General features: G+C 40.7%; 2 protein-coding genes across 3 annotated transcripts; one reads left to right on the forward strand and one right to left on the reverse strand.

Moving 5' to 3' along the window:
• Positions 1-2,710: 2,710 nt before the first annotated feature.
• Positions 2,711-4,428, forward strand: LOC116046042 (insulin-like growth factor-binding protein 1). Its single transcript, XM_031294164.2, has 4 exons — positions 2,711-3,136; positions 3,299-3,435; positions 3,635-3,763; positions 3,881-4,428. The coding sequence occupies exons 1-4, from the start codon at positions 2,791-2,793 to the stop codon at positions 4,004-4,006; spliced, it is 738 nt and encodes a 245-aa protein (XP_031150024.1). The 5' UTR covers positions 2,711-2,790; the 3' UTR covers positions 4,007-4,428.
• LOC116046041 (insulin-like growth factor-binding protein 3) lies at positions 4,371-10,300 on the reverse strand. 2 transcript variants are annotated; one of them, XM_036005480.1, is made up of 4 exons: positions 9,685-10,300; positions 8,583-8,833; positions 7,675-7,794; positions 4,371-5,996 (listed from the first exon to the last, which is right to left on the reverse strand). In XM_036005480.1, exons 1-4 carry the CDS (start codon positions 10,067-10,069, stop codon positions 5,871-5,873), a joined length of 882 nt encoding a protein of 293 aa, XP_035861373.1. In that variant the 5' UTR covers positions 10,070-10,300; the 3' UTR covers positions 4,371-5,870. The 2 variants fall into 2 exon arrangements, with proteins under 2 accessions (XP_035861373.1, XP_031150023.1); XM_031294163.2 differs by having other exon boundaries at positions 8,583-8,836; positions 9,685-10,297.
• Between the last annotated feature and the right edge of the window lie 1,075 nt (positions 10,301-11,375).

Below are 11,375 nucleotides of genomic sequence, written 5' to 3' on the forward strand. Positions count from 1 at the left end.
CTCCTTACGACGAATAAACTGAACTTTGTGTGTAACATTGTTTTTTGAAATAACATGTTATTCACTACTGTTGAATAGATAGATATTTATTCTTCTGAAATTGCTTTATTTTTCACTTCATGTGCCAAAAAGGACATCCACCTCCACCTGCCATCTGTCTGTAATCAAGCTTCCACACCTGATTTCAATAATCAACTAATGACAACCTCAAACTGCAGCATCCTGACACATCAGCAAAGCTCAGCCATACAGCAGCATGGACATTCAGCAGCAAAATGTAAGTTTTAGTACACTTTTTTTAATAATCAAATGTGAAATAAGTTTAAAAAAAATCCTAAAATGTATCATTTAAAGGACATTTTAGCCTATGTTAATTTTCCTCTGTTTTAAAATGGTGAGTAGAGGCCATGTCTGGAGACCATACAGGAAGAGTCCGAGCAGAAAGATAGATTAGAAGGAAGCGAAATGGGAGGAGAGGAGGAGGATTTTCAAATTCAAGTAGGTGTGGAGACAAAGGAGGTAACGACAGAAGACAAGAGCGAAGATGAAGATAATGATTCTCTGCTTAGGGTTGTGAGACCTAAGCAACTGCCTCGTTCCCTCAGCCAAGATAGTTTTCTTCAAATCCAATCGACCAACAATCACCAGGAGGAAATGGAGAATTTCTCTGATTCAGAATGGAGCACACACGGAGTGGATTTAAGAGATAAAGCTACCCCACCTTGGCAGACAAAGTTAGGAAATGAGAAGAGGTCCATTAGTAGTGCACTGAGAATAAAGGTGAGTGTTTGTGGCACAATTTGCATTCAAATTAAATATCTGACAAGTCAAATGGAAAAGAGATGATGCTCTATTGTTCATGGTCTCCAAGAATACATGTCGAAAACACACACCAACTAAGCTGTCAGTGCAGAAGAAGATGAGCAGGAAAAGGAAAAAGGGTGCATCTTTGGTTGTAAGTGTTAATTTTAAACAAATATTTTTAACCATTAAAAATACAGATAATGCAGTTTTTTTCACCAATGTCCTCAAATATTTCCGAGGAGGAGCCATTTCCTGATTGGCTGGTGGACCTGATGGTCAACATTGAAGAGGCAACAACTCACCAACTGGTGGTTGAGTAACGCTGTTCACTGGCCTCACAAGGTGAACGTGAAACATGTAGGTCACACATGTATCTCACATTCATCATGGCCGGAAAACCATGTTAAGTGCTGGCACTGCCACAAAGTAAAGTCTATGTGCAAGTTAGTTTCTTTTGTCATCATCAGTAAAACAAGGTAGCTAAAGTACAATAATAATGCATAGTAATAAGTGTTGACTGTATAATAATTATATTGTATTAGTGTCAATACATTTTTGTTTTTTGTATAGTATTAAATACATTTTTTTTTTAGACTTTTTTCATTTGAATTTTTGCCATGTGTCTTCCATTAGAAATACTTTGAGAATTTACTGTAAGAAACAAAGTACAGTATAGTAAAAGCAAAATGAGCTCATTATTGATTTTATGTTATTCTGCAAAGTGACTTGTAACTGTCAAATGTAGTGGAGTAAAAAGTATATTTACTTCTCACATGTAGTAAAAGTATAAAGTAGCATAAAATAGAAGTAGTAAAATTGTACAAAATGTGTAAGTTATTCCAAAATCAGTGAGTTTAATTAACTTTCTGTACTTTACCTAAACATGATTTAAATCCAAAACCAATTTCAACTTCAAATGACCATTAAATGTTTACACACATAAGCACAAATGCTCATTATTTTGTCTTTCATTGCGCTGAAACACCACCTTCTCACCACCACTAGCATCCAGAACCCTAACTGATGGCATGAAGGGTCGCAGCTAAATATTAATCTCCATCTTATCTACATAAACATACTGGAGTTTATGGGAACTTGTGCTGTAATGGTTTAATAAAAAAATAATACAGGTAAATAATCCTGAAGGTTGAAGCATTATTACTGTGCATGTGTTACATGTCAGTTCTCTGTTTACAAAAATTAAACTATGAAAAGCTTGATGTCATACAGAGTCATACACAGCATGAGTGGTGTTTGGTGCGTATATCACACAGAGTAAATAGAGGTATCGAGCACCTAAAATGTTGTGATTCTAGCAGAGCAATCCATAATGTTAGGGTTGAGCAATGCTAAAGGGGAATGATCTTGTTTGTCTGCCTGGTCCTGATAAGAGGAACCTTCACCAAAGTGACTGAAGGGACATATGGGGTTTTAGTGTGAAAACAGTGTCAAAGCACAATTTCACCATTACTTTATAAAAAAAATAAAAAATAGTATTGACAAGAGTTTTTATAATCGCCCTCATTATTTCATAATTTATAACTCCTTGGATTGTCTAGTATTCCTTATTGTGGATATTAATTACTTTCTCGATTCATTTCTATAAACAGTATTCATGTGATTTTTTTTTTTTTTTTTTTTTTCTCATGATATCAAAGGTAAAACACAAAGATCAGTAGTTTGGTTGTTCAAAAACAGGGTTGTTTTTTTAAGTCCATCACTTTATGTTCCAAAGTCAATATTGACTATAGACCTTGTGAACCTGGATCTACGCACGTCAAGCAGGGTCATCCAGCGTTTAAAGCAACTGTGTCAAAAATATTTTATTTCTGTGTCAAGCGTGTTAATCATTAATGACTCTGGAGGCCAGACGTCCATATAAATACTGTTGGTTTGGAGGAATTAGTACAAGAAACATACAGTCATACTGAGAAGTTTGAAGAGGCAAGTCCAAAAAAGAAGAGCATATTTAGCTGAAGACTGGAGATGCCTGAATTAAATGAGAAGCTGACTTTCGTGGCAGTAGTGGCTCTGGCTGTCTTGGCTGTGGTGAGGTCGTCCCCAGTGGTGGGACCGGAGCCAATCCGCTGTGCTGCCTGTACACAGGAGAAACTGGATGACTGTCCTGTCATCCCAGCAGACTGCAAGCAGGTACTGAGGGAGCCCGGATGCGGCTGCTGCATGGCCTGCGCGCTGGAGAAAGGATCGTCCTGTGGGGTTCACACAGCCCACTGTGGTGTGGGTCTCCGCTGCACTCCCAGGCCCGGTGAGGCCATGCCGCTCCACGCTCTGACCAGAGGACACGGAGTCTGCACTGAAGACCTGGGCCAAGGTAGTCTCAGAGTTTCATGGTTTTCTATTTTTCATATGTGTTAACATTAGCTACTTTCAAGATCTTAAGATCCAAAGCAACAGAAACATTAAAAACCTTTTTTTATTTCTTATCAAGTAACAGAATTATTAAAGTCAAAATGATTTTCTAAAACCTGAACAGATGGAGCTGTTGGAGTCCCTGACCATGGCTCCCTTCACTACCTGTTGGGTCTCAACCTTCCCTTGGACCACCAAGACACTGCTGAGGGCCAAGAGAGCATCAAAGTCAATGTCATCCGTGACAACCTGGGGCAAGAGGTGAGGAATAAAACATCTACCTGACCTAGATGATTTAAAGTAATTTACCTTACTTCCAGTAGAGGGAGCACTTGTTTTTGTGGAGCAGTAGATTTTCAAGAGAGATAATTGTGATCAATGTAATTTTTGCAAAGAATATATAGTGTATTTGTTTACATGTGGGCGTAGTTCTCACTGTTTGTCTTTCTTTTATGCACAGGGTCCCTGTCACATTGAGCTGCATGCAGCGATGGACACGATATCCAGCTCTCGGCAGACACTAGGAGAGAAGTTCACAACTTTCTACCTCCCCAACTGTGATCGGCACGGCTTCTACAAGCCAAAGCAGGTGAGAACTTCAGGATTTTACGAAAACAAAATTCACTCCACCTGTGAAAAGAGACTCATCCTAAAAGCTAACTGGGTGATCTATTCATGTGGCTTCCTATCTCTTTTTCTTTTTCAGTGTGAGTCATCTCTGGTTGGACCTCCCGCCCGCTGCTGGTGTGTCTCTTCCTGGAATGGGGAGAAGCTCCCAGGATCAAGTGACCTGCTCGGTGACTCAGAGTGTCATCAAGAAGTCACTCACTGAAGGATGGACTCTATTATCACTAACAAACGCAAACATATAGACACAAGCAAATATGTTCTGTGTAAATCTACTTGCAACCACCTGATGAACTGACTTCCTTTCATAAAAACACACTCATTCACACAAAATGTAAAATCCAATTTCAGAGGGGTAATGTCCTCATTTTATTTACATGATGTATGTATCAAACCTTATTTATTCTTACTAGCATAAACCATTTGTCATTTTTAGATTTTTTATATGTTTGCTCTTTTTTTCTGATTGTAAATAGGGCAACACTGTATACATTTGTGTTTCTGACTAAATAACTCCATTGCTCAAAACCACAGGTCCACAGCTCTGCCAAGCCCATTTCAGAGTCTTCTGGATCAGGTTTTTTTTTTTTTTTTTAATTTATTCAAAACTGGAGCTGTACATGGCACGAAACAACACAGCTGCTCATTCATTCAACGTGTTGACATTGTCTGAATGTATCTCCATTGGCGTTTCCTCAATGGGTATTGGGGGAAATACTTAAAGTGCCGCAAATATGTGCATGGTGGCCACGCACAAACATATCAGGGCTCATCCAAGCCACCGTTAGACTTGGGATGGGTTGTTCTGCATGTCTACCTCTACTAGTCTCTGCTGGTCCACATGTTTAGCAGAGGATTGCTGAGGGCACTTCTAACCTATTCTAGCATATATTGAAGTATTTATTATGATTCACTCGTGTTTCTGCTTTTGTTTGTTGTTGAGAGCTCATGTGCAGTTGACCAGATTGTTTGTGTATGCGATGCAGGAATGCTGCTATGCGATTGGTTTTGTTGAATCAGTGTATATATTGTTCTACAGTAATTCCGTGGATGTGCATCCAATAAAATGTTATTTCATCATCATGGGGTCATGTTTAAATGTGTTTTTCAACTGCCAAAGTCTGTTTTATACACACTCAAAGTGAGAGAAGGCATGATGAGGAGAAAAATACCTGGATAATTTTATACTGCCTTTATTAAGGAAAAATAGACCTCTGAGGGTTGCCTTTTACATGCAAACGGCGTATTTACTGAAACCGAGGAGAAGTGATGAAAATGATCACTGGCTACACAGAGATCAGAGATAACGTTTTGTGGCCTTTATCCCAACAATTCAGCTTATGCAAAGTGACAACAAAACATTAACAACCACAGTACAGGCTAAAGGAAATGTCCCTCTTCTTGTGGCTTCAGATCCAGCATTAAAAAAAACTTTATACGCACTGTAGTGTTTGAGCTGCACAGTCCAGTCTAACTCCCCGAGGAGCAGGAAGCAACTGGAAAAAAATGGAATTCATAGTAAGGCACTGCATGCTTACTCCGAAGGACATATTCATGCATACATAAATGATATGGTTGTTGTGACCACACACAATGTCTTTATAACAAATCACAAGCATACAAATTATGATTACACATCACAAGCATGTAAACGTGTGCAATGCCACTTAATTGTGCGTAAATGAATAGCGCACTCATTCAATGTTTGTGACAAATGTCTTTGTGTTTTATATTCAGAATAAGGCTTTTGAGATAAATTCTTTAAAGTGTATCCTCTTCTCAAAAGTTGTCCTGGTTGGAGTCATAGACAAAAAGCTTATGAAGAATCCATCCATTGCAGAAAAGTACAGCATTTGTCACACAGAGGCTTTTTTTCCCTCCTGGTACTCTTCCTCTGTTCCTTATGCTCTGCCTCAGAAAAAGGTCCCACAGGCAACAGATAGAAAAAGCAAACATCCATATATCGGCTGAGCCATCTTTTGACCTCTCTCCCAATATCCTCAGTGTCTCCATTTGTTTACAATTCTTCTTGCTCTCACTCCCACCTTCCCTCCGGCTTAGTCCTGCTCCTATTGGCTCTTGGAGTTGTAGTACTGGGCGTCTCCTCGCTCCTTCCCATGAAAACCTGGCAGAGGATGCCCGTATTTGTCCACAGACCAACAGAAGCCTCGCTTTCTGCCTTTGGATGGACGGCACTGAAAGTGAAGGAAGGTACAAGGTGAAGGGAGGGAAGAGAAATAGGGGATGGTGGGTAGAACTTAATGAAGTAGAACAGCAATAGTTAAGAGGCATTAATGGTCAGATTGTGCTGAGTCGACGCAGCCTTGGTTATCCAACACGCTTAGGTATTTTGAGCTGCTTTTATGGTCTACCTCCTGTTACACACACATATAGAGACCTTTAAGGTAAATAGAAACCTGGTAAAATATTTGCTTAGTCTCGTTTGTGAACAACTGAGAACCAAGATCTATTTTCAGAAGCTGGTGGCCAGTACGAATCATCTGTTGCTGATTATACCCCACAGCTCCAAATTATGGGTACTACAAATGACTTACAGAGTCTGTGGAGCTACCCAAGGGCTGTTATTTTACTGCCAATTTTACTAAAGGTCAACCTCCACTCTAGTAAAACATGCAGCCATTCATTTCAAGGGCTAACACAACTGTGCTGCTGCTCCACAAAGGAGTCAGAGCTGATCAGGAAGGAAGACATCCTTATTTAGTTCAATACTTCAGCGGGGTTTGACTGAGAGGCTGATCTGAGTCGAAGTAGGAATGTTATCACATCACCTTTTGCATATGAGGAGATCTTATCTCCACTGCATTTTGTGAGGACAAAAAAAATTATCGTAAGGGTTTTTAAATTGTAGCTGCAAGACAAAAGTATCACAAATTGTACGATAGGAAAAACTAATATAGAAATCCAAACTGTCTTCACAGTTAGCTGTACAAAGTCCGTTTGTTTCCAGCATTAAATCTGTCCTGGATAATTTTTTCCTCTGAAAAGACATTTACTGTTATTAAGAGCTGTATGTTTTTGCTGAAAATTGTGCAAACGTCCAAATTAAACTGACCAACATTAAATGTCTGCCACTTCTTCAGCACCTCAGGGCTCAGCAGCGGAACACTATGTATATTCTATATAAACAAAGACAATGAGCCTGGCGTTGTGAGGCTGGTTATGAGATGATTGCAGGTCAAGGAGAACACTTCCATTAGGCAGGAGGGACTGCTATGTTATAAGAAAAGCTGCCTCGGTGATGCAGTGGCGCGGGAGCCCTAAGTGCCTCCATATGAATGCATCAGAACCACTCATTTATTACAACCCGATCGTGGGTGAACCATGTGAGCGTGGGGATGGCTGCAGCTCTATTTCTGTGCATGCTTCTCAAAAGTCCAGCAATTATGGGGGGAGCGCAACGGGTGCCGGTGGCCACCTTGACGTCTGTCTCCCTGGGAGGGTTCCTGTTAAACGGCCATCGTCCCAGCCGTCAACCCCAGTGGGGTTTGGCCCCTGTGGTTCCTGTCTCCAGAGCCAGTGGCTCGGGTCTACCTCACTGGTGTGGTGGTGCAATGATGAGGCTCTAATGACTACCAATGAATACAAGAGGACAGCTACAAATCTGTAATTGAGCTGCAGGAGACCTTAAGTTTGAGTCACTAGACTTCAGCATTGAATATTTATTAATGTAGCATGTAAAAAAGGAAATGTGGGTTTCCTTTTTACAACCTTTCAAAGTTGTGAACAAATTGAAAGTTTTTATCAGGTAGATGTTTAAATAATGTGTCGCCTCTTATGAAATTGATGCCATGAATCTATAGTTTAGCATACAGTCAATATCAAATGATGTCCTTTGAATGTGCTTTTTTTTACCTGTTTTTTCTTATAGAAGCCCTTCTTGTCACAGTTTGGTATGCGGAAACCTCTGGGGTTGAGAATGTCTGTAATCTTGAGGCTGCTGAGAATGCTCTCAATCTCTCTCCGACAGGGACCCTACAGATGAAGGAACACATAAGCAGTTACTGTATTTTCTCCACTACTTAAACATCTCCAGCTCCAACTTCAAGAGTGCAGCGGATTCCATTAGCACACACTAATATTTCATTTTGCAGTGTGATTGTGACATCAATTCTCCGTTGTTGTTTCTTGAAAATAAAGACGTTAACAAAGCTGGCTCACGCTGCAATGCACACTGCTCTGCCGTAATGCCTAAACAATGGTGGCTGCAATATGAAAGAAGTGACGGATGAGATATTAATTCATCTGACCGACTTGTAGCAGCTTTACAGTTTGCCAAAGCTGCTTAGAACTCTTACACTTTACACAAAGGATGAGGGATATGAAGTGAATTCAAAGAGCTCAAAGAGGGAGCCAAAAGGCTTGTCCTCAAGTCCAAGTACTCCAGTCACTAATCAAAACAGCCAGTCAAAGCACATTACTAGTGTGTGCTCACTTCTCTGGCCAAAGAGATCAAAATAGCAGCAGGGCTTCCCAACAGGCACTCACATAGGCCAATCCATCATTCGCTGGCTCCCAGTACACCCGGCACGCGGACGCCTTGTGGCCAAACAACCGCCTGACCCAGGTCAGCCGCAGGGCCATCGTACCCGCTCGCTGCCATGCCATTCTACTGCACACGATGCCTGCCAACCATCAGCACCGCTACCCAAAACATTTCATCACCCGTAGGGGGGAGAAAAACACCAAAACATAGAGGAAGAGGAGAAAAACATTCCTCCAGTATGCTCTGAAGACAGAAACAAATTGGTTTTGGTACTTACATACTCATGCTCCTGTTTTGTCTCCAGAGAGAAGTTTTGTTGGTCTGTGATAAGTGGTCCTGGGAGCTCCTCCATTTTAAAGCTCTGGGTTCTCTTCTGCTGCTCCCATCCGAGGACCTCTGACTTGGCAGAGGGGAAAAAGGGGTGAAGAGGAGGTCTCAGGGGTCCCAACATGGGTCTGTGGGTGCTGGATGAAGTCTGAAGGCCTGAGCCGGTGGAATTCCGCTCCTCGTCCTGAGGCTCAATATTCTCTGCTGAAGTTTGAGAACATGTTTTTTTATTCACAAAACAGACCACAATCTAATATTTAAGGGAGTGTTTTTAATGCTGATTGAGACATATAGATTGTTTTCAGCAAGCTGGAGGCCAACTTGAGGGTCAAAAAGAATCCAAGTTTCAGAAGCATTCCCTGAGATGATATACATCTTTCAATTTTGGAAAGATACTGAACAGAAATATGCAAAATGACTACCACCACTTGATTCCAGATGTGCTTCTTCCATAGACTGTAAAAAAAAAAAAAGGTTTTACACTAACCCTTGAATCCCCGAAGTCCCCTCCCTTTAAGAATACAAACTAAATAGTTACACTGTCTCTAACCTGAAAGTCAACCTTACCGATATTGAGCTGCACTCTCTTTGCAATCTCTTTTGCACCATCAAATTCTTACTAAGGCTCAACATTTTAATTTACCTATGGTTCAACCAGTCTCACCCTCCACCTTCTCTTTGCATGGATGAAGAGAATCCATTGAGTGAAATCAATTAGTGATTGTGGCTTTGAGATGGATTTATATTCTCGTGGAATTGAGAGTTGATCACCACTTGTGAACGGACCAAAATTGACATAAGAAATGATCTACCTACTCAATTATTCAATGATAAATAACACATAATAATAATAATAATAATAATAATAATAATAATAATAATAATAATAACACAGTAACAAATAAAGGCCTGTACAGTTATTTCACATTAATATGAATATACAACGATTTTAAGACGTTTTCAAACGTTAATATACAGCTATAGAGTAGGCCTATATAGCCTAATGTGCGCACAGAGGACGCATATGGAAAAGGTACACGCACAAGAATTACCTGGCAGTTCATTGACTGGAGGTGTTGGTCTGGCGGTAAGTCGAGTAGCGTTTGCACAAATTCCCCGTCCCTCCAGCAGAGCCTGCAGAGGTTTCGTCTCACCGGGCTGATGCTGACAACTCAGTCCGGAGCCACATCTCCCGGTGTACACGCCGCACGGCTGGCCGAAGCTCAGAGCGCAAGTCATGCAGCAGCCGCAGCCCGGTTCGCGGACTTTCTCGGCGCAGTCCTTGGGTAAAGGTTTGCACAAAAGCCGCGCTCCAACTTCACATGGCTCGCATCTGATAACCGGTCCGACCGCACCTGACCTCCGGGTGAACGATGCCAGAACAAAAGTCATGCAAAGTGCGCGAAAACGGGAATCCATTGTGGCGTCTGTGAGCATATGGTGTCAAAGTGAGGAAGCGCACTGTCCTACTGTGTTGACTTTTCACTGGGCAGCTTCTCTCTCATTCACATAAAGCCAGTGCCACCGGACAAAACATCTCAATATATAGACCCCAGTGACTGTAGTCACACCCCCGAATAGCTTGTGGTCTACTGATGAATTGCCTCGACTCCGTTATTCCTTTCTTTAAAACCATCAGAGCAAGTGCGGACCAGTAGAATAACATGTATGGTATGTATGTTGTGTTTATTTTAATAAAAAATAAAATGTAGCAACCCTTTATCTTAGCTGAGGGATTTAGTTGAGGTCTTAATATTCTGAATCTGAACACATTTCAAGTAGTCAGGCTATTATTAGACACACATTCAAGGAAATAAACATGTTACCCAAATAAATACACAACAATGTTTTTAAATTGTATCACCTCTCAATTTGAAGAGCCCACACAAGTCCAAGCATCTGCCATGCGCAGATTCATTCATAGGGGGCGCCTATAGTGTGTGTGTGTGTGTGTGTGTGTGTGTGTGTGTGTGTGTGTGTGTGTGTGTGTGTGTGTGTGTGCGTGCGTGTGCGTGTGTGTGTGCGCGTGCGCGTGTGTGTCTCAAGCAATAACTGCTTTCTGAACGTGCGCAGCTTTTTGTGGTTTTTGCTTGGTTGCGTGTTTAAATGTAACATAAGTATGTGTTTGCATGTGAGTCCGCTGATCTGCGGCTCAAGAAGCTGCTGCACATGACACTGCATGACCTCTAAATGGTTTAAGCACATATCGTTGGCCAATCCATGCATCTGATCATTATTTAAAGCTTTGATACAGTGCAAACTACAAGAGTGCAGCCCTACAACAGATGACATAATAAAGAATGTATACAAAACCAATGGTGCAATGTTACTACGTACATTTACTTAAGCGCAATTTTCAGGTATTTGTATGCCTATCTTCCACTTTATTCTTCTACTCCACTACATTTTCAGAGACAAATATTGTATATTTACTAGATACCCTGCAGAATAATACTTTACAAAACAAATGGTTATCTTATTAAATATTTTTTTTAGATGAAGCAACATTATGGGAAATTCTCCACTTTGACCATCTCAAATATTAAAAGGTTGCTTACACATTCATCTATCAGTATATTATAGTGTATAACAATATAAAACTGAAAGGGGTCAATCTGCACAATGAGTAATTTTAATTTTGAAACTTGTCCGTACAGTTTTCTTCTCCCACCACTGTACAAAACATATATGTATACACTATATATAATATAAATAATGATCTTGTTATTCCCCTTATTTATTC

Source organism: Sander lucioperca, chromosome 9 (genome assembly GCF_008315115.2).
Source record: "Sander lucioperca isolate FBNREF2018 chromosome 9, SLUC_FBN_1.2, whole genome shotgun sequence".
Classification (NCBI taxonomy): domain Eukaryota; kingdom Metazoa; phylum Chordata; class Actinopteri; order Perciformes; family Percidae; genus Sander; species Sander lucioperca.

Coding starts and splice junctions, on each gene's coding strand:
- LOC116046042 (XM_031294164.2), top strand. CDS start 2,791: ATGCCTGAATTAAATGAGAAGCTGACTTTCGTGGCAGTAGTGGCTCTG. Junction 3,137..3,298: donor CACTGAAGACCTGGGCCAAG/GTAGTCTCAGAG, acceptor AAACCTGAACAG/ATGGAGCTGTTGGAGTCCCT. Junction 3,436..3,634: donor GTGACAACCTGGGGCAAGAG/GTGAGGAATAAA, acceptor TTTTATGCACAG/GGTCCCTGTCACATTGAGCT.
- LOC116046041 (XM_031294163.2), bottom strand. CDS start 10,069: ATGCTCACAGACGCCACAATGGATTCCCGTTTTCGCGCACTTTGCATG. Junction 8,837..9,684: donor TCCAGTCAATGAACTGCCAG/GTAATTCTTGTG, acceptor CTCAAACTTCAG/CAGAGAATATTGAGCCTCAG. Junction 7,795..8,582: donor CAAAACAGGAGCATGAGTAT/GTAAGTACCAAA, acceptor CTTCATCTGTAG/GGTCCCTGTCGGAGAGAGAT.